At 45.2% G+C, this 26,398-nt stretch overlaps 2 protein-coding genes and 1 long non-coding RNA gene across 10 annotated transcripts in view; 1 reads left to right on the top strand and 2 right to left on the bottom strand.

The window, feature by feature from the left end:
* Positions 1-194, bottom strand: part of AMOTL1 (angiomotin like 1) — a 79,732-nt gene extending 79,538 nt beyond the window's left edge. The window contains exon 1 of the mRNA XM_083499344.1: positions 2-194. The gene's annotated coding sequence lies outside the window, so the exon portion shown is untranslated. The remainder of the gene's footprint in view (position 1) is intronic.
* Positions 195-3,442: 3,248 nt separating this feature from the next.
* PIWIL4 (piwi like RNA-mediated gene silencing 4) overlaps positions 3,443-26,398 on the bottom strand; it is a 45,402-nt gene continuing 22,446 nt past the window's right edge. For all 8 annotated transcript variants that reach the window (XM_083499363.1, XM_083499368.1, XM_083499366.1 and 5 more), the window contains 16 exons: positions 25,550-25,671; positions 25,109-25,189; positions 24,544-24,741; positions 23,795-23,906; positions 23,384-23,507; positions 22,347-22,464; positions 15,563-15,674; positions 15,114-15,298; positions 11,690-11,762; positions 10,436-10,636; positions 10,032-10,135; positions 9,534-9,604; positions 7,453-7,606; positions 7,145-7,273; positions 4,917-5,064; positions 3,443-3,863 (listed from right to left, as the gene is read on the bottom strand). In XM_083499363.1, coding sequence (XP_083355489.1) covers positions 3,747-3,863; positions 4,917-5,064; positions 7,145-7,273; positions 7,453-7,606; positions 9,534-9,604; positions 10,032-10,135; positions 10,436-10,636; positions 11,690-11,762; positions 15,114-15,298; positions 15,563-15,674; positions 22,347-22,464; positions 23,384-23,507; positions 23,795-23,906; positions 24,544-24,741; positions 25,109-25,189; positions 25,550-25,671 — 2,049 coding nt within the window. In that variant the 3' untranslated portion in view covers positions 3,443-3,746. The remainder of the gene's footprint in view (positions 3,864-4,916; positions 5,065-7,144; positions 7,274-7,452; positions 7,607-9,533; positions 9,605-10,031; positions 10,136-10,435; positions 10,637-11,689; positions 11,763-15,113; positions 15,299-15,562; positions 15,675-22,346; positions 22,465-23,383; positions 23,508-23,794; positions 23,907-24,543; positions 24,742-25,108; positions 25,190-25,549; positions 25,672-26,398) is intronic.
* LOC310705436 lies at positions 11,758-16,140 on the top strand. Its single transcript, XR_014525280.1, has 2 exons — positions 11,758-12,664; positions 13,173-16,140. It is a non-coding gene; the product is annotated as an uncharacterized lncRNA (long non-coding RNA).

Raw genomic sequence — 26,398 nt, forward strand, 5'->3', positions numbered from 1 at the left:
CCTGTACACTGTCGACTCTCCTTTGACGCTTTACGAAGCACAAGGCTTGCCCCCTTGCAAATTGCGTGTTTCTTTATCCGGTGATGACTCTCTCGAAAGTATGTGGCTGTTGTCTGGACTTGCTTAAGGTTTGTATAGGGAAATGACTGGAATTCTACTGTTCTTGCATTTTCAAAGAGCTTCAAAAGGCTTCTCCAAGCCTCCCAACCAGCACAATAAATACTGGGAGTATCTAAAGCGCATATTCATTGTCCTCCAGAATATATAATTAACTTTGGAAAATTAAACAATTGCAATGCAGCTGGAAAGATGGAGGAGACAAAAACACCAATTGTTTAAATCCCTGTATATCAGCTTTTCAGGGACATCTACTTTGCCCACGTTGGAGGCGCTTTGGCCCCATCCAGAAATTCCCGACTGTGCAAATCAAGTTAGAGCTTGAGTTGTACAACACACTGGCCTCTCCCTAGCGAAAATGCAGCCTTGCCCCAGGGATTCGACAATTGTCTGTGATATATTAATACAGGCAGAGGCAAACTTGGCCCTCCAGATGTTTTGGGACTCCCATCATCCCTAGCTAACAGGACCAGTGGTCAAGGATGATGGGAGTTGTAGTCCCAAAACATCTGGAGGGCCGAGTTTGCCTATGCCTACATTAGTATTTCCCATCCCAGTGACCAGTGGGTGAGATGCAGGCTTCTAAGTGTACCAGTTAGTAGTCCAGTATAGTAAGAGAAGCTGGCTGTTTCTATTTCAAGCATTCAGTGAGGAATAATTATGCTTCGCTCCCTCACTTTTTTATGGAGCATCTGCTCAAATTCATAAGCAAAGCATCTTACACTCAATTGGGTGCTTCTCTTTCCAAATAGAGGACGCGGGTGGCGCTGTGGTCTAAACCACTGAGCCTAGGGCTTGCCAATCGGAAGGTCAGCAGTTTGAATCCCCGCAACGGGGTGAGCTCCCATTGTTTGGTTCTAGCTTCTGCCCACCTAGCAGTTTGAAAGCACGTCAAAGTGCAAGTAGATTAATAGGTACTGCTCTGGCGGGAAGGTAAAGGGCGTTTCCGTGCGCTGCTCTGGTTCGCCAGAAGCAGCTTAGTCATGCTGGCCACATGACCCGGAAGCTGCCTGCGGACAAACATCAGCTCCCTCGGCCAGTAAAGCGAGATGAGCACTGCAACCCACAGTTGTCCGCGAATAGACCTAATGTCAGGGGTACCTTTGCCTTTCCAAATAGCATTGCCTTCTATCTGTTTCTTTTCTCTCCCTCCACTTAAATTGCAGCCAGAGGAGCAATCATAATCAGCAGTGCAGTGAGAAAGTTGGGAGTATTTAACACTTAAAATCTCCACAACACTTGGTGTTGGGGAAAGGGGACTGCCTACTTGGCTACAGAGTGTGAGACTTTGGAAGCAGAATTGCTATTCAGAACAGCAGTGATTGTGTACTACCAAATCTCCCACTTCTAGAAGCACCTGCTAAGTCTTACAAAGTTCTTGCTAAGCCCTTAAGAGGCAACACTGGTAGACTGGGGTTGCATTGATGCTCTTTTAAGCCCTGACCCCCGAGATCATGCGAACTCTTCAGTGTGTATGCATGCTCTTGTGTGATTAAAGTACGCTTCTGCAGCAGGGAGTCTTGTGTATCCGTGGAGACTCCTTGCACAATTGAGAACCCTGATCTTCCAGGGTGCTCAATCATTCGGGGAGCTTCATTCATCTACAAGTCTTCCTGTTGCAGTTGAATTATGCATGGGGCTGGAAAGAGGGCTTCCAAACTATCTCTATTTTCGAGTAGGATTCAATTACATACTGGCAGGTTCAGGTTATGAAATTAGCTGATTGGGAGATATTGTGCGACAAACCTACTTCATTGCAAAAGATCAGACTTTTGTGATAAGGAATTTTAGGGGGAAATGCTGTGGATAGTATGGGACAACACTTGCTCCCCCTCCCCAAAAACAATTCAGGGTGGATGCTCATTAAACAGTCAATGAAGTCTAATTGCCCTGCTCAATTAACAGGTCACCTAGAAGTGTCCTCACTAAACCTGTGTCACCTCTAAGGGCAATAATGACTAAGGAGGAAAATGATTTTGCTGTTACTGCCCCCATAGTGCTGCTTGCCATTTTCGCAGCAGCACCACTACCAAATCCCTCCATGCAAGTCATAATAGTAATTGTGAAGAGTAGACAACCTTGAAAATATGGAAATGTTCCTGTTCCACCTTGGCTTCTTCCCTCTGGGCTTGCAAGTTATTATCCACGTAAGCTTCCCTCCTCCTACGCAGTAATGATGACTCCCTGGATCATTTGGTTGGGACATCAGTTACAATGCAGAATGGGTTGCAACACCTTACACAGAGCTTCTTCACACCAGCAAAGCAAAGTTTTCCTTAGTGTGAAAGGGTTTCTTTTATGAACTTGTACCCCTGTCATTTCAAAGAAGCTGACTCTTATTCAGCTTCTTTGTCTCCATCCAGCCCATCACTGCTTCCAAGCACTGATCTAACACCTCAACCACCTCTTCCAATTCAGCTGAAACAGACAGATAGAGCTGGGTGTCACCTACATATTTATTGCACATCACTCCAAAACTCTGATGACTGCTGCTGGAGGCTTCATAAGGAGCAGGGACACTGTGGGACACTGCAGGGCAACTTTCATGGTGCTAAACAGTAGCCTTCCACAACAACTTTCTGGAAATGTTCCTGCAAGGAGGAGCAGAACCACTGAAGTAAATTTTCACCTCTGAGATACTCCAGGACACTGTGGTCATCAAAAGCCACTGATAGGTTGAGGAGGAAGAGCAGGGGCACACACCCCTGACAAATGTCATCAACCAGGGTGACCAAGGCAGCTTCAATGCCACGACTGAAGCCAGACTGGTATAGATCCAAGTAATCAGTTTTCTCCAAGCATGCCTAAAGGTGGATTGCCACCTGTTTCTCAAGGACCTTGCCCCCAAAGAGGATATTTGCCACTAGGCAATAGTTGCTTAGCACTTTTGGGTCCAGGGAGGTCTTCTTAAAGGAGGGGCTGAGCCATCCTCTCCTTCAAGGAAGACTGGCAGCAGGAAGCCAACGAGGCATGTCTTAATTTGAAAAGAAACTTGACCTTTTAAAGGACTTTTCAGAGCTTCTGAAGAATAAATGTTACATCTATATATAAACCAACAAGTATATCAGTTCCATTTGAAACGTAGAATTCAAACACATCTTTCAGCAGGGTCTTCTTTGTATTCAAGCCTTTCTGCTACCTTGTCTTTGCAAATACTGAACTATATTTGTTAGATAAAATGTCCTGCTCTTAATCACCAGGGTTTAAGGCAAGGTGAAATACTGCTATCAAAAGACAGCCATCTAGGCTCCAACTAGAAACAGATAAAAACAACAGTAAACTGGGCCCAAATAATTTTATGTCAATAAGGGGAGGGGGAGACAAGTTTTACATACAAACAGAATATAACTTTAATTTTAAAACCAACCATTCAGCTTTATACAAACAGCCCTCTTCTAAAGTATCTCCAAACTTGAACTCAAACATCTATGTGCAAAAATAATCAACTTGAAAGAATACAGATACATGCTCAAAGGCATCTCACAGACATATATATAAAACCTTAAACATGACTAAAACACTTGCTCCATGATCACCAGTAGGAATCGAGGTTTGTTGCTTCAATTCGAACAGAAACTTCTTTTTTAAACAAAGACAAAACCTCTTGACAGTTGCCATTTCAACACCATTCACAGATAGAAAAGTTTGTCAGCGAGCGCCAGGTTTGGCTCTCTGTGGATGCTCTGTCCCACCAAGAAAGTCAGCTTGCTGGCATACTGGCATGGCGCTGGGACTCTTATTAGGCCCTAGAAAGCAAAGAGTATATCAGAGGTTTTGCTCCATCACCTTCTGCTGAAACTGGCTAGCTGCTTCCAGTGTCTTTAAAATAGATGAAACAAGACTCTGTGACTTCTTCAGCCAGCAGTATCCAACATAAAAAATTGCGTACATGACATTTAACCGAGAAATAGGTTTGTACAATCAAAATGCAGCCTATCCAAGTATTAGTTTGTTGGAGTTTGTTTTCTCCTTTAATACAATTATACACATTGATTGGTTTGCTCATTTTTATTTATGTATAGAAAAGCAGTGCATTCAACCATGTGAACCCCCCACCCTTCCATTAAAAAGAAAACCCATACACCTTCAACTACTGCTTGCACGAACTAGTTTACTGTGTGTGCTGCCTGAATTTCCCACGGTTGGATGGGTACTAGATTTGAGATGGCAACAAGGCTCAACTGGATTATGGACAGGTACTGTTGCCTAAATGCCATATTCTGTGGCAGCTAATATTCATCCTCAACCCCAAACAGGGTACTGAGCGAGAAGATGGTGGCCGCCAATCATTAAAGCTGGGCTGTGAATTTTTTTGTGCGCAGAAGGAAGCATTTTGGCCCAGCCCTAAAGAGACATAAACTTTGCAAGTGTTTTTCTCTTATCTGCATAGTTCTGTCTATTGCTTCTCTTAAAAATAAGAAGAAAACAATAGCTCACTTGCGGATCTTCCTCACTCACCAGCTGAAAGCTGGTATTCTGTAACAACTACCCAGTACACTGGACAAAAGGAAGTTTGCACCAATGTACAGAGCACAATGCTGCACAATTTGTGACTCAGCTGACCAGTTGCGTATGCAACTGCCAGGTGCCTGATAATTTGCTTGTTCTCTCAATTCCGGGGGCAACAAAAACAGGTAGACTGCATTTTTTACATCGATAGCTGCAAGTTGGACAGGGCTGATCCTATGTAAGAGGAAGAGGGTACTGGCACTACTTGAAAAGGAGGCCAATCCTTTCCTAACTTCGGGTGGGAGGAAAAGGAAGGCAATTAACTATCTGGATGCAACTGTGTTACTTACCGGCCAGTTGTAGTACAGGTGACACATCTTATATGTAAAACGCTGCATATGGTCTGGCTTGAATCCATTCTCATCATAAACCACATTGTAGTATGTGGGATTGACAGTGCCCTGACGGGCAAGTTGGCTAATTAAGAAGAAGTCGTACCTGTTGGGGAATATTAGAATTAGCAGAAGGAAGCAGTCTATGTAATATGTTCTAACTACTACTACTATTATGATAATAAAAACTATATTGATAAAAGCAATTATTAATATGATTAATATGAATATTAGTTGCTACCCACGGCTCCTTTGGGAAGGGTGGAATATAAATGCAATTAATAATAATCACCATATACTAAATTAGTGAGCTTGCTTATGTTTTTTGGATGCATATAAAGCAGCAGAAATCTTATTTTCCAAGGGCATCTGACTGCCAACTTTATGCACCCATACATGGTCATCCTGGCCCTACCACTATAAAGTATTTAATCATTAGAGCAATCCTGTGAAGAAGGGTAGGCAGAGAGAAAGTGACTGGCCACCCAGTGAATGTCACAGCTTAGTGGGGAATTCAAATGAGGTCTCCTCAGTTTAAAACCAAAACTGTTATACTGCACTGGCTATCAGTTTTGACCATCCAAATAATAATAATAATAATAATAATAATAATAATAATAATAATAGCAGCAACAATTTGGTGTTTCTTTCCCTAATCCAGGAATGAGGAACCTGTGGCCCTCGGGATCTGCTGGGTTACAATTTCCATCATCCCTGACCACTGATCACGCTGACCAGAGCTGATGCGAGTTGAAGTCCAAGAACATGTGGAGGTTCCTGCAGGCTTCCCACACCTACCCTAATGTGAAGCTTTCCGTGTTCTGCCCTGAGTACTGCCAAGCTCCTGTGCATTTGTTTTAATGGAGAGGCAGTTCTGCACATGCAGGAGGGTGGGTGCAGAGCTACACCTTTCACCAGTTAGTCTTCAAGCGAGGTGTCAGCCTGTGCCCATAACTAATCAATGGGACGACCATAGGGAGCACCATTAAGCTTCCTGTCTAAATTAGGTCTGCTAACATTTTATTTGTTCCACACATGCAGTTGTAAATGGCTCCTGGTTACCACAACCATCTCACCAATATCTCTGCAACAATCCTGAGAGTTAGGTTAGGCTGAGTTTTGAGTGACTGGCCTAAGGAGACCCAGAGAATTGGGATTTGAGTCCAGCTCTCCCCAGTCAAAGTCCATCACTCTAACCACTGTAGTATCATATTGGCTCTCAATTATAAGCTATCTTGCTATATTCATAAAAAGATAAAATACTTGCACAGCACATGATTTGGGAGTTTCAATATCTACTAGTGACTGCAAGTATGGGGCTGGGTCGGGGTAGCCAATGTGGTACCTTCCAGATACTGCTGGACTTTAACTCCTATCAGTGTGACTAAAGGTGATGGCTGGTGTGATTTGTCCATCTGGAGGGCACTACATTGTCTACCCCTGGTCCAGAATGTGATACTGCATTAATGCAGAATATAAAGGTATGATCTTGTGGTGAAAGCCAAAAAGATTGGGGACCAGAAAAGATACTATTTTGGGGCATCACTGATATGGAGACCTGTGCTCTTCTTTATTAAACCAAGACTACGGGTGGTGACCATTTTAGGCACATCCAATGGACATGCAAATGCACGGGTCCTTTTGGACCTGGAACAAGGCAGAATGGGGGGAGGGCAGAACGGAGTGGAACGGGGCAGGCTTATACACACTCCAGAGAGGTGAATGGGGGCCAGAAACAGAACTCCTGCACGAAATGGTCACCGCCTGTAGTTTGAAGGTGAAATTTTAAAGACGAAATTGGGCAACTAACTGACTTGGCTTGCTTCCACAAGGCATTGAGGCACAAGACTCAGAGGGTGACTGTTTACTCACCCTACTCTCTGCCCACATTGCTGGTTGAGGGGACAGATCCTGCTGCTTGGAGCCCTTCAGATTCATTGAACATGAACCTTCGTAACATCATGTAAAAAGAATTCCCATTTAACGCAGCATCTGGTTATCCAATTGTCCAGTCTGTTAGAACATTCTGGAATAGCTATTACTTTGAACAACCAAGCAAAGAAATAGGGCAAAAGTATTCAAGAGAGGGAGCCTTCCTGGTTTGGAGCTGATAGAAACTGCTTAATAAGCTCATCTTACTTAGCCAATCACCTCGCTTTCGTAGTTGTGCCAATATCTATACTTGCCATTCAGGTCGAGTAGCCTCTGTGTCAATAATTGTCCCAACAGGAGGGTTTTGCAGGCTTCTGTTGGTCTCGATGAAGAAACGCTGAAGGCATTTCTTCCTGACCACAATCAGCGATAGTTTGGCTCTTCTGATGTAAAAAGAAAGACATTTTAAAAGGTGAATCAGTGATGCAGGGCTAACCATGCGTTCTTTGCCACCACTGCTAAATGAGAGATGATGATAAAGAACAAGTCTTGCTTCCAGCAACCATGATTGTTTCAAACTACCTGCCTGGTAAAGACAAAAGGCAGGACAGGATCAGTTTACCTGCAGCCACCACTGGACTCATCGAGGGCACTTAGTATCTGTGGGACTTCAAAGTCTACCACCATCTTCAGCTGCCCATCTCCAACGCCGTCACGGTACACTATTATGCGTGCAGGCAGCTGCCCATTACATGTCTGCCAATTACTTAAAGCATCTACAGAACCACAAGGAGGAAATAAAGAATGGAGTTACATAACTGCTCCCATGTGGGAACAAGCTGATCATATGTAAGCTTCCCTTCACATTGACACTACAGATGAAACAAAAATGAATGAACTTTTATCTTTAGGCACAAAGGCTTTTAGTTGTTGTTTTAAAAGGCTGGTGTTACTTGCTCAAGAATGAATGGCACTAGAGATGGGCAACAGATCAGCCTTCTCCAGTCCGATACCCTCCCAATGTTATGGACTACAACTTCCATCAGCTGTGCTGCCTGGGGTTGATAGAAGTTGTGGTCCAAAGCTTCTGGTGAGCACCTGCTCAGGACAGGCTGCAACAGATACCTGCCTATTGCATGGTGTATACCAGGGGTAGGCAACCTAAGGTCTGGGGGCCGGATGCGGCCCAATCGCCTTCTAAATCCGGCCTGCAGACGGTCCGGGAATCAGTGTGTAGAATGAGTAGAATGTGTGCTTTTATTTAAAATGCACCTCTGGGTTATTTGTGGGGCACAGGAATGTGTTCATTTTTTTTCAAAATATAGTCCGGCCCACCACATGGTCTGAGGGACAGTGGACCGGCCCACGGCTGAAAAAGGCTGTTGACCCCTGGTGTATACAAATGATACTTGTGACTCTCCATCATCCTTAGCCGATCATCCCTAACTATTCATCATGACCAAGGCAGATGGGAGATGGAGTTCAGCATTATTTCGAGGGTCACATATTCCACCATTCCTGATATGTACAATAATCCCATTATCTCCTCTGGTAAACACATTTTGCAGACTGATGTAGTATTTAAAAATCCTATTTGACAGTATGCAACAGTGGGAACAAAATAAATAAAATGCAGGAAAGTCTTGTAAGCTACCATGATAAACACAGTATACCATAGGAAGCTGCCTTATACAGTCAGATCATTTTATATCCAGCTCAATATTGTATGTGCTGATTGGCAGCGACTTTCCAGGCTTTAAAGATGGGGGATCTCTCCCAGCCCTGCCTGAAGATGCTGGCAACTGAACCTATGACCTTTGCATGTGAAGTATGTTCTGTTTACTAGGAGTCATCCATAGTCCTTCCCCAAATAGTCACAGCAACCTAGCAGAACCTCCAAACCCTATTTTTGCTGCCTAATAAAGTATCTGGTAGGCCACATAGCAAAGGGCCCTAATCTCTTGTGATGTGGCATGACTTATGGTTGGCTGGATAGAGCCACCTGTCAGTCAAGACCCACTTGAGTCAGGCACTCTTTAAAATATTAGTGTTGTGATGCAGTTTTTGTCCCTGCAACTGATGCCTGATACAATCAACACCAAAGATGACCACTGAGAATAAGTTTTGTAGTGATTGGCCTACCATAGAAACAGTGAGACCAATATCCTGGTATGATGTTTTATTTTGATCTGCATACTTGCTCTTTCATTCCCTCAATTTGAATAAACTGCTGAAACAGGAGGAGAGCCAGGCTGAAGTTGCCAAGCAGGAGACTTAGAATCCAGCTGGCTATTTCCCTACTCCTGAGAAGGCCACTGTTAGGCAGTGGGAATCCTGTGCCCCTTGCCATAGGTGACTCCTAAGAGGGTCGTGGCAGCAGAGAGACAGAAGAATAGGACAGGACTCCCTGGAGCTATTAGGCAACCTTGCAGGGTTGGTGCTGGAGCAGGGTTCAGCCTACTGTTACAGGCCTTCATGTACAGCCCAAGGACTGTGCATAATTTGGCAGACCACACAAATTGTATGGGCTTGGTGTACAAGTACAGTGCCTTCCAGTCAGTTTCTGAACCCAGTTCAAGGTGCTGCTGCTGTTTACTTTTAGCTTGGGACCCAGATACATGAAGGATCATCTACACCCCACTTCAAGAAATAAATGTTCAACCATTAAGTATATTTCACTAATTTATACAGCAGCACCCCTACCTTTCATGCAGACCTTTAAACAATCTGCAATGTTTGATCCTGAATTTTGCAGCATGCAACGAGAATACCACCTGGACATAAAAGGAAATAAAATTTGTTTTGAGGTTATAGCAGTACACGCTTATTAAACTCTAAGTCTATTTGGAGTCCTCTATTGCCTTCACGGAGGTTCTGTACACTCCTACATCACCAAGAGAAACCACAGATAGGTGGGGGGGGGCATCAGCTGCTGAACCCTATCATGTTTACTTGTCTTACAGGAAATTGATTTGAGAGATGTGGCTCCAGATACTTGTGATACAAATGCCTATGCTTTGTTCCCATTTCCCATGGGAAATACTGAAATATCCGAAAGATCAGCATTCATGCCCACACAGTGCATCAACCAAACAGCTTACAAGTTCATGGGAACTGCACCTTCACATTACATAGTTACTGAGCTTCCACTGCAGTGACAATCTCCTGAGAAGTGTCGAAATAGTGAATCAAGAATCTTACCTAGTCAGTTGTAAATTAGAGCTGGTCACAAATCCAATAACTGAGCTTCCTTTGGTCAAAGCATCTTTGTTGACATCAATGCCGACCACCATGACGGACTTCAGCTGTTGAGTAAACAGCAGATAGAATAAGAGGCTGCATACATTAGAACCACCATGCCAGATCAGACCAAAGGCCCATTGACTCCTGTATCCTGTTTTCATAGTGGCCAACCAGATGCCAGCACGGAAGGACTGCAAGCAGGACTTGAGTGCAACAACATTTTCCTCACTTGTGATCCCCACACAACTGGTACTCAGTGGCATACAACCCTTGATTCTGGAGGAGGTAGTACATCAGCATGATAAAGGCCTGCTTTGTTTGGAAGTGGCAGTGTGGGGGTGGATGTAAACAAAACTACTTACTGGTATCTCAACTGCCCATGGTGACCCTCCAAGCTTACAGGTGATCTGCATTGCAATTTTTGTGGCTACGCTCATCATCATCCCTTGCTTGCTCAGGGTGCGAGCAAGCACACACTGGCTAGGGATGGGCCGCTCAAGACTTAAGAACTTCTTCACAGCATCGTAACAGTCCTTCTTGTTGGAAGGCAACACACACAGCACCTAAAAGTGGCACAACAGACAAGCAGATTCAGTCCCTGAGGTTTGCTCACAAGCCAGGCTTGCTCAATCCTTGATTCAGCATTACACAGCTGGAACTCTCCTGAAGGAGCAGAGAAAGTGGCAATCGAAGCAGAAAAGGTTGATGAAAGAAAGGCGTGACTCCCTGCTTTCCAGCTGCCAATTGCACCACCCCAAGGATGCCTTTAAGCCACCAGAAGTAGGTTGTCAGGATTTTCTTACATGTAACATGTAGTACAAATTTAAGATTAATTGAAAATGAGTTTCCAAATCAGGAAAAGCTGCCAAAAGCAGAGTGGTTAGAGCCATCCAAAATTTCTAATTGTTTAATTGAATTTTATACCTGCAAAAAAATAAAAAAACTTTTGAGTTACATTTTGAAAATAGAAAAATTACAAACTAAACACCCCACTCCCCCAGTTTACTGAATCTGAAGGCATAGTTAAGAGCTAAATAATAATAGTAAAGTTGCACTAATAGTAACCCTTTAAATTTGATGCAGTATGGAGTGGCAAGAATCCTGAAAATTAGATTTCCCCACTGCAATTTTGTGGATTACAAATGCAGTGGATTGCAAACTATAGTCCTTGATAACTTTGGTATAATTTGCAAAGTTGTGGTTAAGAACTGGGGCAGAGGGTGAGGAGGAAGCTTACTCAATACCAGGATACCAGGACAAATGCTGACAAAGTCTGCATACACACCATAAACTTAAAGCACAAGACTTCCTCCACCCCCGGATCCCGAGAGCTGTAGTTTGTTAAGGGTGTTGGGAATTGTAGCTCTGTGAGGGATAAATTACGGATTTCAAGATTATCTGGGAGAAGTAATGTATCACATATATGCAGTCAAGGTTAATAGGAAAAGAAATTGTACCATACAAAAATCATCATCATACAAAGCAGCCTATTGCGCTGCCTTCTCTAGAAGGACCAATTTCCAATAGCTTCCTTCCAGCCACCTTGAACATCAGCAGGCAACATACACACCTCTCTTCAAACACATTTGAAAAGCAACTCAAATATGCATACGCACCAGCTGTAACTCAGGATTCACATACTGTTGCAGAGCTCGAATAAATGCTGAGGGGTTCTCCTGCACTGGTATGCTGCAGACAAAGATCAGAAAGCAATGGGGAATATTAGAAACGCTAACACTGTAATTGGCAGTCTAAAGGACATCTCTCAGAACACAGCATTCCACCGGCTTCTTGGGAAAATGATATCAAACGCAGGATAGAATTCATCAGCAGTTCAGGAGAGATTAATAATGCACAAAATTACTGTGGTGGGAAGAGGAAGGATGATCCATGAAAATAGAATTACGTTTTATATATGGGCCCAAGTAAAACATCATGAAGTTATGATACATACACATACACCCCCCAGGACAGTAATACAGGCAACTCCCCATTTATGCATACTTACATGAAATGGTGTATAATTGGAATACCCAATGAAAAAGCCTGAAAACACCCCGTTCCATCCCTACCCCTTTTCTGACGTCCAGTATAGGGTTGATTCAGCAAATACTTTTCTCCACTACTCTGTGATGTTTGCAAACAAAATATGGTAAGGGAGGAATCCTCCTTAAGACTATTGCCCCCAACACAATTACAAGAGGAAGCCTAGCTGAATTCAGTGGAACTTATTTCAGAGACACCATGCTTTCAATTATACTGTTATAAGCATGCATATTTCAGTCTAAAACCACTTCATTCATGGTCAGTCATTACTTTCCCACTTCAGTAAGAAAATCAGACATGAAGCCAATGCAAGGGATATCTGTTCCAATCCTCTTGCCCCCAATGAAGTCTGCCAAGAGCAGGAGAAAGCCTGACTATAGAGATACTGCCAGAGCATAATTACAGACCGACCCCTCGCAGCTGGTGGAGCTTTGGTACTGTTGCCAGCTCGTGCTGGCTAGATTACCCTGCCAGGATTCTGACATATTCTAGGACTGGAGCCACTCAATAAAAAGGAGAGGCTGGGAGAGACAAAGCATATTACCGTATTTTTCACTCCATTGGACGCACCAGACCATAGGAGGGAATTTTTTTTTCCTTGTTCTCCCCCTCTAAAACAAGGTGCGTTCAAGGTACATTCACCAGAGCTTGTGGGGCTGGCGGTGGAGGGAAGTGCTGCTTTCCCCCACCGCCAGCCTCAAAAATCCCTGAAGCCTTTGGAGCGCAGCGCCCCGCTGCCCTGCAGAGGTTTGTGCGCAGCCGTCCCCAAGCTAGAGCAGAGAGACGGAGCCCTCCGTCTCGCTGTTCTGGCTTGGGAACAGCCTTGCTAGCTTCTGTAGGACAGCGGGGTGAAGGCACCCCACTGCCCTGCAGAGGTTTGCGCGCAGCTGTCCCCAAGCTAGAGCAGCGAGACGGAGCGCTCCGCAGTGCTCCGTCTTCCTGTTCTGGCTTTGGGCTTAGCGGCGCAGCCTGCATTCGCTCTATAGGACACACACACATTTCCCCTTAATTTTTGGAGAAATGTGCATCCTATAGAACGAAAAATACGGTAAGTTATGGAGTTGCAAAGATCAATACAAGCCCTGTGTGAATGCTTGTCTTTAAAGTTTCAGAGCAAACCATACAAAATCTGTTCACGGACAGAAGGTTTTATCTGGACTAAAGAACATATGAGCCCCTACCAACAAAGGAAAGTAGGATATGCTGATTAAAGATAAACCATCGCATCAAATCAAAACTATACAATCCTTGGATTTTTCTCTACAGCAAAGTCAACATAAAGTGGGTATGTAAATGTGGAATGCTTCAAAAAGTTAATATTTGCAAAACCCATCTGTGTGTGAATTTCTACTGGAAAATCAACTTGGGTTGACTTCACTAGTTATAAATTGCATGAATCAGCTACTACTCATGGCCTGCATTGATGTAATATGCACAGGCAGAAAAGTAGTGAAGTGGGGATTTAGTTTTATGACTTGAAAGTCCTCATTTGCCTGAAATTCCACTATTTAACATGGACCATCAAACCATGGCCAGAGTTAGAGATATCTGAGATATGGGCAATCAAGGTTGATTAAATTAGCACACAAATATTGAAGAACATAAATAATTAGCAAGGAGGAAGGTGATACAAAAGCCAGTGGTTTTCAATGTCTCCCACCAAGTTCTATACTCATGCTGACTACTAGCTGGCATCCAGCCAGCCTTGCAGAGAATGAAGCTGTCCATATACCACAAATAATGTGGTTCTGTGCTACCCGGTGCGATAAGCTCAATCCTGCATGTGCTGGCAGTAGCACGTGACTGAACTGCTACTTGTTTTTGTTGTTTTATCTTTTTGTACACTGCTTTGAGGTGTTTGTTAAAAAAGCAAACCAATTAAACAGTGTCTACATTTTATGAAATAAAAAAAATAGTAAGGAACCACCATACATGGCAATTTCAAACTGCCACCACATACTCAAAGGTTGCCCGCTATCCATCCTTAGTGTGCTTGATATACACAGGACAAAAGAGAAGCACACTGCTGTTTGTTGCACACACCTTATGCAGCAGCAAACTTGGGGGCCTGCCTCCAAGAGTTCCTAAGATCAGTGATTTTTCTTCCTTCCCTCTTCTGATGCCCTCTCATAATTCTGCCTCCCAAAAGCTGTTTGTTGCAGCAACCCTGGCTACAAGCTCCCCAGGCAAATGGTGCCTCTGGGGCTGGCTGGGGTGCTGGTTGCCAGGAGTTGAGGCGGCCTTGGAGTAAGCAAGCAAGCAGGCGAGGGAGTCCAGCTAGCCAGTCCACCAGCCCTTGTTGTTGGGAATGGACAGACAAGTGGGAGGCCTGGCAGGCAGTCACTGTGCTGGCTTTTCTTGTGCTTGCTGCTTGCAAGGCCTACCTGGGAGCTGAGGGCCCAGTGCTGATGGCTAGCCTTTCCTCCATGCAGGCCTGCTGCCATTGCTGCCTCCCAAAGTAAGGTGCTGGCCTCACATTCAACTTTGGCCAGTCTCCGTTGGGCCCGTTGGGGGCATCCTCTTCCCAGGCCCTTGTGGGGCAGTATGAGGAGACACCTGTCTTTGGGATGGGGTGGGGCAGCCCAAGAGACCAAGGAGTGGACCTCAGAGTGGTGAGGAGAGGATACAGAGGGAACACTCCACAAGGGAGGGTGTTTGAAAAAGGGTGAGGGGCTGCCAGCTCTGCAGGCAAGGGGTGACATAACTGGCTCTTCAGTTCCACAGGGGTGCTGCAGAAAGAATGTAGTTGCTCAAGGGAGCCGTGGACTCAAAAAGGTTGAAAACCTCTGCCTTAGATAGTGAACAAAAAGTCAACGCTCGTTCCCCCATGAGTTTGTAAATGCATCACTGTCACATTTACACACTTTGCATTTTTAGATATGCACACTTAAAAATTTCTTATACACGCACCCATTTAAAAACCCCAAACCCACAATGTATGAAAAGGAGTGAGGTAAAGAAGAAAACAAGGTTTGTTATCTGAATCTCTCTCACACTTTTGGATATTCAATGTGGAATCCCATGGGTCCTCCCACTCGTCTCAAACAGTTCATGAGACTATGTGCAAGCTCCGAGTTTCTGCTACTGCACAACAGTATCCAGCTCTGCAGATGTGCCACTCCTATCATCTTCATATTACGCATATCTCTGAACCAGTCATTGGCATTCATTGGCATGCACTGCAAGAAGAAAAAGAGATGCAAATGACCCCAGTAATTTGAGGGAGAAAGCTTATGTATAAACTGTCAACTAACAGGAACTTCAAATGACCTCAAATAGTACAGAAGTTCAGAATCTCCCTCCAAGGACTCACACCCATAGACAAATGCCGCTGTGCACAGGAACTATTCTAATAGCCAAAGGCAACGTTTGGAATCATGTTTGAGTCTCTCTAACATTCAATTCCAGGACATAAAACGGAATGGAGTCTCTATAATACTTACGACTTCATTCTGCATGAGGATTTTTTCTGAGGTGACCACACGGCCAGTCAAGGAAGCCTGACACCCAAGCTTCAGCCCCCAGCTCTCCAATTCTAAACGCGCATCTTTGTTTCTGCAATAAAATGTGACCCCCAATGTTATGTATGCTTGTATATAGTTTTTACAGTGTAAATAAAGGCAAAGCAGAAATTTATATTGTTGCGTGCCACCCCAATTTCCAAGAGGTACAAGATTTCAGGGGTTCCGGGCACTGACCTAGGGTTCGTGTTTCTTTGGAACAAAGTACAACAGATACTGTGGTGACTTTAGGGTATACAGTTTATTTACATATATACAACCTGAGCCTATGATGAAGGGATTCACAGCAGTAACACCCCAAGACCAAGTTCATTGTCTCCCACCAGCACCACATTCTCTTCATCAAAACATACAGCTGAATGAACTTATTGGAGCTTAACCAAGCCAGTATTGTCATAACACAGCTAACAATATCAGTTGAAGGTGAAAGCAATGAATGAAAGAAAAAGCATAAATTATTTGATACAGAATAATTCTAAAAATGCAGGTTTTTTGTTTTTTGTAGTAAGTCTTTTCCACACAGAAGAGTGTACAGTGTCAATGACTTATTTGTAGAAACCATCCATGAATGTTTCAGGATGTTTAAAGGGGGAAATACTTAGTCTTTGTAATAACCAGCTATGGTACTTTAACTCCATCTAGGGGTTGTAGGCACAGAATAAACACCACAAACACCTAAGGCTGCAATCCTCTCTATATATGCATGCCTATGCAAACTGTGGGGTATATATGTGTTAGGGATTGATTAGCTGCTTGTGCGTAAAAACGTACTCCCTCAGAGTTTGTGCGACCCCACAAACCTCCGTGTGTGACGGAGCTCCTCAGACATGTCTGCTCTAGTCACTAGTAGAGTCCGACAGTGGCTGTCTGCGGAAGCGTTTCCAGCAAAGGAGCTCCTTAACGGAAACGCGTCTCCTGGACTCACGGCGTGACAGTTTCCGGCGAGGTGTGGGTCTCCCTATGGGAGACTCAGATACCTCCCCACTGTTCTCGCTGGAAGCTTCCCTGAGCCCTCCCTCCTGCTCGCATTCCCTCAGAGACCCACTCCTCCCCCTGCTGGTCCCTGCTTCAGCTGTTGAGTCTCTTTCTTCCTCCCTGAGTCCCTCCACCACCTGATGCTCCGATGGCAGTTCCCTGACATCCACCTCCCCTCCAGGGCCCCCCTCACCCCCTCCCATTTCCTCTCCCCTGGGAGGTGAAGGGCTAAAACCCCGAAACGAATCTTCCTCATCTTCCGACGTCTCGAACAATTCCCTCCATCGATCGTCGTCCTGGCTCGCTGAATCCTCTTCCTCTTCAGAATCTGGGAACCCCTCCAACTCCTCTTCCTCGTCGGTGGTGGCAAAGTATTCCCTTCGGAACCTCGCTACAGGCTGAGGTTTACGTGGGAACCTCTGATGAAAAGTCTCTATTAAAACTTCGTCATTGACATCCTCTGCCCTAACCCAGGTGTTTTCCGACTCCGGTTCCCCTTCCCACATTACCAAATACTCTACTTGATCTCCCTTCCACCTGGAATCGAGGATCTCCGCTACATGGTAGCTGTGTTCCTTCTCCTCCATTGCTGGTCCCCTAGTGACCCTCCCTTCACTGTCTCCTCTATACGGTGACAGCAACGACCTGTGAAAAACTGGGTGCAGCTTCATGTGGTTCGGTAACCGGAGCCTGAAAGCCACTGGATTGACCTGCTGCATGACTTCAAACGGACCCAGCCTTTTGGGTCTTAATTTCTTACAACCTCCTTTGAACGGCAACCCTTGGGTTGACAGCCACACCTGGTCCCCCACCCTGATGCTTTCACCTTCCCTTCGGTTTTTGTCTGCCTGCCTCTTATATTCCTCCTTAGCCCTGTTTAAGTTGAGTTGGAGCTGGCGATGGATCGCTTCCATTTCTTCAACGAACTGTTCTGCAGCTGGAACGCTCCAGTTCTCCCCCTCCCCCCCTGGGAAGGCTCTGGGATGGCACCCGTGATTAGCCAAAAAGGGGCTCATCCCCGTGGACACGTTCTCTGCATTGTTGTAGGCAAATTCTGCCAACGCCAGCTTCTCCACCCAATCATTCTCTCTGTCATTAACATAACACCTCAAATATTGTTGGAGAACCCCATTTGCTCTTTCCGCCTGCCCGTTGGTTTCTGGATGACGGGCCGTTGAAAAATTAACCTCTACATGCAGTAAGCTCATGAGCTTCCTCCAGAACCTGGAAGTAAATTGTTTCCCTCGGTCTGAAACCACCCTCAAGGGGGCGCCATGCAACCGAAACACATTCTCTACAAACAATTTGGCTGTTTCTTCTGCTGTGACCGCATGTGAGCAGGCTATAAAGTGGGCCATTTTAGTTAACAGGTCTACTACAACCATGATGGCTGTTTTCCCTCTAGACCTTGGCAGATCAGTCATGAAATCTATTGCCACTGCTTCCCACGGTCTTTCAGGTGTGGGCAGTGGTTCTAATAAACCAGCCGGCGCCCGCCTCTCCCCCTTGGCTCTTTGGCATTGTTCACACCCTCTCACATACTCCCGCACATCTTCCCTGACCTTGGGCCACCAAAATTCCCTGGTAACCAGCCACATGGTCTTGTGTTGCCCAAAATGCCCTGCTGTGGGGCTATCGTGCAGCTGCTTGAGTACCTTCTCCCTCAATTCCCCTTCAGGTATATATAACGCTCCCTTATAATACAATGCCCCGTTTCTCTCCTCAAAACCACCGGATTTGTCTTCCTCCCTCCTGAGATTCCTGAGTTTGTCCTGGGCGTATGCATCCTGCACCGTACCCTCTACCAATTCCCTTTGCCCCACCAAAGTCGCCCCACACACCCAGCGGTCCTCTGGAATGATATGGGTTTCTTCGGGTGCTCCCTCCCCCTCCAAATATTCAGGTTTGCGTGAGAGAGCGTCCGCCCTAACATTCTCTGGGCCTGGCACGTAACAAATCTCAAAGTTAAATTTGGAGAACTCCTGGGCCCATCTCAACTGCCTTTGGTTGAGCACTCGCGCAGTTCTCCAATACTCTAGATTTTTATGGTCCGTGCACACTTGCACCTTATGTTGTGCACCAACTAGCAGATGCCTCCATCTCCGGAACGCCTCATGAATAGCAAGAAGTTCTCGGTCGTACACCGTGTAGTTCCTCTCGGATTTGTTCAGCTTTCGCGAAAAGAAGGCACACGGTCGCCACTCTGACTCCTCCTTCCCCGGCTGCAGAAGAAGCACCGCCCCTATGGCTCTGTCAGATGCGTCTGTTTCAACCCTTAGCTTCTTTCGTAAATCCACATGCAGAAGTTGTTCTTCAGAGGCGAAGGCCCTTTTCAGCTCCTCAAACGCTCGCTCCGCCTCCGCCGTCCATACAAACTTCTTTTTACTGCTGAGACAGTCAGTGATGGGCGCCGTCAGATGGGCGAAGTTGCGGATGAACTTACGATAAAAGTTTCCAAACCCCAGGAACCTCTGCACATCCTTCTTGGTTTTGGGTGTTTTCCATTCCAGCACTGCCTGTACCTTGCCGGGATCCATGGCCAATCCCTTGTCTGACAGGCGGTACCCCAGGAATTCCACCTCCTTGGTATGGAACCGACACTTCTCCAGTTTGACCCACAGCCTGTTGGCTTGCAGTCTGCTCAACACTTCTCTGACGTCTCTCACATGTTGCTCCTCATTCTCCGAATACACCAACACATCATCTAGGAAAGCAACGCAATTCTTGCAGAGCAAAGGGCCCAGTACGTGGTTCATAAAAGATTGAAAACACGCTGAGCCGGCTTGTAATCCAAATGGCATAACGAGGTATTCAAATGCCCCCAAAGGGGTAAACATGGTGGTTTTCCATTCATCCCCTTTCCTTATGCGTATCAGGTTGTACGCCCCCCTTAGATCCAGCTTTGTAAAAATCTTTCCCTTCCTCACCCTGGTCAAAATATCATCAATTCTGGGCATAGGGAAAGCCACCGGTTCAGTCACTGCATTTAACCTCCTAAAATCACATACAAGTCTCGGCTTGTCCGCGTTTTTTTTGTCCACAAAAAACACTGGGCTACCCCCTGCTGCTTTGGACTCTCTGATGAAGCCTCTCTTTAGGTTCTTGTCAATAAACCCTCGCAACTCCCGCATTTCTCTGTCTGACATGGCATACAACTTGCCCACGGGAAGCTGTGCTCCAGGGAGTAAATTGATCTGGCAATCAAAGGGTCTATGAGGTGGTAGTTGGTCAGCTTCCTTCTCGCTGAACACGTCGCTGAGATCTGCATACTGTGGTGGTACCTTCACCTTCTCCATTACTTCAGTCCCTGCTAGGGTGGCTTGGGCCCCTGCTGAACCCTTTTCCCCTTTGCAGTGTTCTAAGCAATGTGCTGAACCAAAGGACACCACTCTTTGATGCCAGCCAACCAGCGGATCATGTAGAGCTAGCCAGCTCATTCCCAAAATAATGGGAGCGCCTCCCAGGGTGGCCACATTAAACGCTATCAGTTCTGTGTGCCTTGCCACCCTCATTATCATTGGGACAGTCTGCAAGCTGACTCCTCCTCCCAACAACTCCCTGCCATCAATCGTGGTCACCTGCAGGGGGTTGCTTAAAGGGATAGTCTGTATCTGGTGTTCAGCAGCAAACTCCTTGCTCATAAAATTGCAGGAGCTGCCTGAGTCCAATAGCGCCTTTATTTTTAGGGGGTGCCCATTTTGCAGCTCTAGCGACACTTCAATCACTAGAGCAGGTCGAGGAGCTTCTGGCACGGGCACTTTCACTGCTCTTTGGCCTGGCTGCAGTGCCCCGATTGTGGCAACCAGGCGTTGGCTTTTACCTGCTCCGTTCCCCCCTGCTCTCCCCCCTCAACAGCTCCCACCATCCCTTGCCATTCCTTCCTCTGGGGGCAGACTCTGGCAAAGTGGCCTGGCTGTTGGCAGAGATAGCATTTCCGGGGGCCCTTTCCCTCCTTCTTAGCCCCCTCGCTGGTTTTTGAAAATGCGCGCGCGCGCGCTGTTCCGATTTCCATCGGCTCTGCCGGCGGGAAAGCTGGCTCAGGAATGTCTGGAATGCGGAACTCCTTCCAACGTTCCCCTCTCCCTTCCCGCCTCTCCAAGGCTCTTGCCTCCTGCCGCGCTCCTATGGTCAGCGCAGATTTGGTCAGCTGATCCATAGACTCCGCCCTGGGGCTCCGTGACAGCTCGTCTTTCACCTCCGAAGAAAGACCTTCTTCAAATAGCATTTGAATGGGTGCCGCCGATAAATCCCAACTCAGTCTGTGAATCAGCATGGTAAACTCAGTCCAGTACTCACGGACAGATCGACTTCCCTGCTTACAAGCCATCAGCTGTCTGCGCACCGCCCCTTCCTCAATATCGCTGGAAAACATGATATCCATTGCACGAAAGAACTTCCTCGTGTCCTTTAGTATGTCATTGTGCGTTGCCATTAGGGGTCGAACCCAGTCTCTCGCCCCTTTCTCAAGATGCCCAATTACGAAAGCAACTCGCGATTCCTCATCAGGGAACTCATCGAACTGCACATTAATGGCATATTGCATCTCTGTCCTAAAGGCATGGTAATCCTTGGGGTCCCCCCCAAATTTTTGCACCAATCCTGGTACCTTTCTGGGGAATTGAGTGGCTCTCCCCTTCTTGTCTGCATCCTGAGCCCTTCTCTCCTCCAGCCTCGCCGTCTGCAGCGCCAGTTGGACCTCCAACGCTCGGTATCTATCTTCCAAGCTTGGACCAGCTCCAGCCCCCGCTCCTCCGGTTCCGGTTGGTTCGCTCATGATGCTTTCTCTTGCACAGGCAGCGTACAGAGACTGTCGGACTGCTGTTAGGGATTGATTAGCTGCTTGTGCGTAAAAACGTACTCCCTCAGAGTTTGTGCGACCCCACAAACCTCCGTGTGTGACGGAGCTCCTCAGACATGTCTGCTCTAGTCACTAGTAGAGTCCGACAGTGGCTGTCTGCGGAAGCGTTTCCAGCAAAGGAGCTCCTTAACGGAAACGCGTCTCCTGGACTCACGGCGTGACAGTTTCCGGCGAGGTGTGGGTCTCCCTATGGGAGACTCAGATACCTCCCCACTGTTCTCGCTGGAAGCTTCCCTGAGCCCTCCCTCCTGCTCGCATTCCCTCAGAGACCCACTCCTCCCCCTGCTGGTCCCTGCTTCAGCTGTTGAGTCTCTTTCTTCCTCCCTGAGTCCCTCCACCACCTGATGCTCCGATGGCAGTTCCCTGACAATATGTATATTCTGCCTTATGCCTTATAAATGGTCAAAGGTGCCATTTAACAGTAAGGGCTGAAGTACTATGGAACATATGTGCTCAGGCCTAGCATAACTAATAAATACATAAAAACACACACAAGTTGCATACAAAATCCAAAAAGAGAAATGTAATAAAGTGTAGAATATGTCCATTTTCTATAACTTGAAAGCATTATTTTTTGTCCTTAAGAGTGAAAAATATGGAACAGCTTCCAGCTTCAACACAAACCAGATCCAGTCCGTAAACAGGTCAATTTTCCTGTAGATCACATCACACAGAGATCACACACACAAATATTACACTGCCTGTATCACACTTTGGGCAGCTATACTTGAAGCAGTGTCCAAGTCTAAGCATGGCAGACGCAGCAAGAGTCATGAAACAGATCTTGTTGAAACCTGTTTAAGGTTTTGAAAAAGTTATCTATGCACCAAATTGGACGAAACTTATACAGTCCATCAGATCTAGTAGAATTACCTTTGAATGTTGTCGGCTAGTCTAGACAGCCGTTGGTGCCTGCGGTCTGGGGCCAAGTGAGTTTCTTGGGCTAAATCTTTCATCAAACGGAAGTCAGAAGTCGCACGGTTGCTCAAGCCTAACAAACAATTTGCATCAGGAAATCAATCTTGGGCCCATGGGGGGAAAGGTTGGTAACTAAAAGCAAGGCAGGTGGCATGACTGAAAGGCAGGTAAAGAAGTGCAAAAGTATCTCATATCTCACTTCATCCAGCAAGCCTTCAATCATGATGTACTAATATTTGCACTGCCTTGCAATGATGTGTAGATAGAACATCTATGAGCATTTCTATGCATTCAGAGTCAACACATGGTATCACTTCAGAGTGCAGTGGGAAAGAGGAAGTGCATGTTTTAATGCTTCTCAAATGCAAAACTAAAGTAAGCAACAACAAAAAAGCCACCCCACTCTGTACTTAGAATATGCACTGTCAAATGTTAACTGCTGGTGACTACACTTGTGTGTGTCAAATAAAGGACTGCCAAAGAAGTGGAGAAGGCTACACAGATAAATTATGTGTTTTGTTAATACTGCAAACAATGCTACTTCTCAACATCCCAGCCTACTCTCACAACACTCCACCATGCTTTATCTTCTTCATGCTTTTTAACATTTATGCCAGGAGTAAGGAAGATGTGGCCTTCCAGAGGACTCCAATTTTCACCAGCCCCAGTCAGCATGGCCAATGGTCAGGGATGATGGAAGCTGTAGATCAACAACAACTGATGGGCCTTCTCTGCTTTAGCTGCAGGTGCCAGGAATTAAACTTGGAGCTTTCTGCATGCAAAGAATGTACTGTCATTACAGTCCATCCTCATGCAATGGGTATTCCAGATTCAACTTGCCACAATTGAAAACATCCAATTTCTCCAAAGTCAATGTGACTATAAGCCAGATCTGTAAGCCCTGAATACTGGAGGACTGAATGAAGACAAGTTCAGACTGTTTTCTCTAAGTTCACAAAGTTGCTCTAATGGCCAGATCACCTGCTGTTTACCTGTCAAGTAGCAGAGTTCAGGGATAAGGTGGGCCACACGAGGTCCAACAGTGCTCCTGCCCTTACTCTTCAGCTGGCTTACGAGCATGGGTTGATTTAGGTCAGTCAGGACTGCATCATACTGCTGTTCAGGGAAATTTAAAATAAGAAGTAGGCAAATTGTTCTTATTCTGTGCCCATGGTACTTATTGGCAAGACATACACAGCACAAGGCAAAATGGGATGTCCAATTGAATTTGAGTATTTTGCATTCCTAATGACATTATCCCATATCCATTTTGCCTTATCCCATATCCATTTTGCCTCAACTCTTTCCTATATTTCACCAGTGAAATTCCACCCTTCACTTACAGCCATTTTGTATCAATGAAAAGAGTTTAGCCCTGCTGCATCAGCCTGCTTCTTATTTACCTGTTTGTAGTAATCTACATAAGAGATCTGAGTGCCGTCACTTTTCTGAAATACATCTGTTGGCTTCACAGTCCACTCAATATCATCGATTCTATAGGTCTTGTTGTTGTATCTGAAATGATTAAGTGCACATTATAATGCATTTCAAAATATTATAAATATTATAAAGTGCATTTCAAAATATTTTTCTGCTCTGTCATAGACCCAAAATGATCCAGCAGAATTCACTGCTTCCCTAAGATTCAGCACCAATGGCAGGCACACCAGAGATGACTTGCACTGAAAGAAAAGCTTGACCTACTCATAGGTGTAATGGTGTAACATGGGATCTGTGAATTCATGCAATATTGCAGTTGTCCTTCGGTGGGCCTGGGGACAAGTTGCAATTTTTCTTTTCACAGAAGGGAAGCAATGATTATGCATGAGGATTCCTCTGTTCCTTCCCCATCCAGGTGCCCTCATGATGTTTTGAACAAAACCTTCTACCAGCCCTAGCCAATGTAGCCAATGGTGACAACATAATCCAGATATCATCCAACAACATCCAGAGGGCCACAGGTTCGGGAAATCTACCCTATCTGACTAGAACCCAACAATCTGTTAACTTACAGGAAATAGGATTCATACAGGGAGCTCTTAAAAGTTCTGAGTGTATATCAACTGAATCTTTGCTAATTTTGCCAATTCAAATGTAGGCACCCACTTAAAATTTCCAAAAGAAGAAGCGACTTCCAAATAACAAACATTACCTTGTAAGGACAATAAGCCCCACCAGTTCCTTTTCACATGTTTCTGCGAAACGTGAGTTGTCCACACTTCCATAGAGGTTCATCATAAATTCCAAGACATTCTCATTGCGAAGGACTTTGTGGCTCACATCTGCACATAGCATCACTTTCTCCTCAAACTGTCCAATAGTCACAGCAAATCCTGGCCAAAGGGTCAATCTGAAAGAAAAGGATGGCAAAGACATATCTGGGTTGATCTAATAAATCCAGACTGCGAACACCCTCTGGTTCAAAGGCAGGGCATGTATATGCAGGAATGAAACTAGAATTACATTTTAAGCATGGTGGTATATAAAAGCAGAGTTCTATATTTGGACGTAGTTTAACAGCTGAAGCTTACATTTGCTGCAAAAAGATTAAGGCTGCAATTCTTACGCAGAAGCAAATCCAACTGAATCCAATGAGACTTACTTATCTGGAGTACATATGAATAGGATTGGGCTGCACATAAAACATATTGCCATACAATCAATCTACCAATAAGAGATTCAATTATGTAATTACAAGATGGGGGCAACAAACTCACTTGTGCTGGGGAATTTCCACTGGATCTGAAGGACTGTAGAAGTTTCGTCCAATCTGGTGCATAGACAACTTTTTCAAAACCCTAAATAGTAACATATGTTTAAATATGGCATGCAACAGAAGCATCATTTTCCTAATTTGTTAATTTGGCTTTCTGTGACTTGTGAACTAGGCCATTGGATGCACTGAATATATGGACCTCTTGCTAGAAAATTAAATATTTAGTTGCAGTTATAAATGTTAACAGTGAAAGTGGCTTCATTTACTTTTTTCAATAATAAAACTGCACCCAAAGAAGTCTGGAAAGAGAAACATGATAAACTGCCAGTGATGTTTAAGGTTTTTAATAGCTTGCTGTTTTATTGTTTTAGCAGTATATAAATATTATGAGCATCTTTTTATGACCAACTGATCTTGGACAATAAATTACCAAAAGGCTTACTTCTTAAAGACGATGTTTAAAAACTGAATGCACACAGGATTGCTGGGAAGTAGCTGGTGGGTTAGTGTAATAGTCATCTTCACAGTTTCATCTCTCCGGGTTACACAAGTCAGTTCTGTAACCTAACCAGGGGTCAGTGGAATATATGAGTTATGCGGTTTCTCTTCAGACTACATCTTCTCATCTCTATATACAGTGGTACCTCGGGTTACAGACACTTCAGGTTACAGTCGCTTCAGGTTACAGACTCCGCTAACCCAGAAATAGTACCTTGGGTTAAGAACTTTGCTTCAGGATGAGAACAGAAATTGTGCAGCGGCGGTTCAGCGGCAGCGGGAGGCCCCATTAGCTAAAGTGGTGCTCCAGCTTAAGAACAGTTTCATGTTAAGAACGGACCTCCAGAACGAATTAAGTTCTTAACCCGAGGTACCACTGTACTGCAAAAGGATTGTACTGAGAATATTGTAGACCCTGGGATGAGTTAGGAAACTAATGGCTGAAGTCTCATGCCTAGCTTGCTTTTCTTTGAAATGTGCATACGAAAGCCTCTGAGTTCTCTTCATAACTGAAAGGTAAGCAGATATCACACACCAGGCAGCTTCTACAACCAGCGAACAACAGGAAGTCTACAGATTGTCAAGGCCTGGTATAAATGTCCGGAGAGGATATGGCTATCAGTGGCTTCTAGGCATGAAGGCTATGCTACCTCCAGTATCAGAGATGCAAGTAGGGAGATTGCTCATGACCTGTTGGAGGCATCTGATTGGCCAATGTGAAAACACGATGATGGACTAAATGGGCCTTTGGCCTGATGTAACAGGGCACTTATGTTTTGTCATCGGGTAATTG

Source organism: Podarcis liolepis (assembly GCF_965112155.1).
Source record: "Podarcis liolepis genome assembly, chromosome: 4".
Classification (NCBI taxonomy): Eukaryota; Metazoa; Chordata; class Lepidosauria; order Squamata; family Lacertidae; genus Podarcis; species Podarcis liolepis.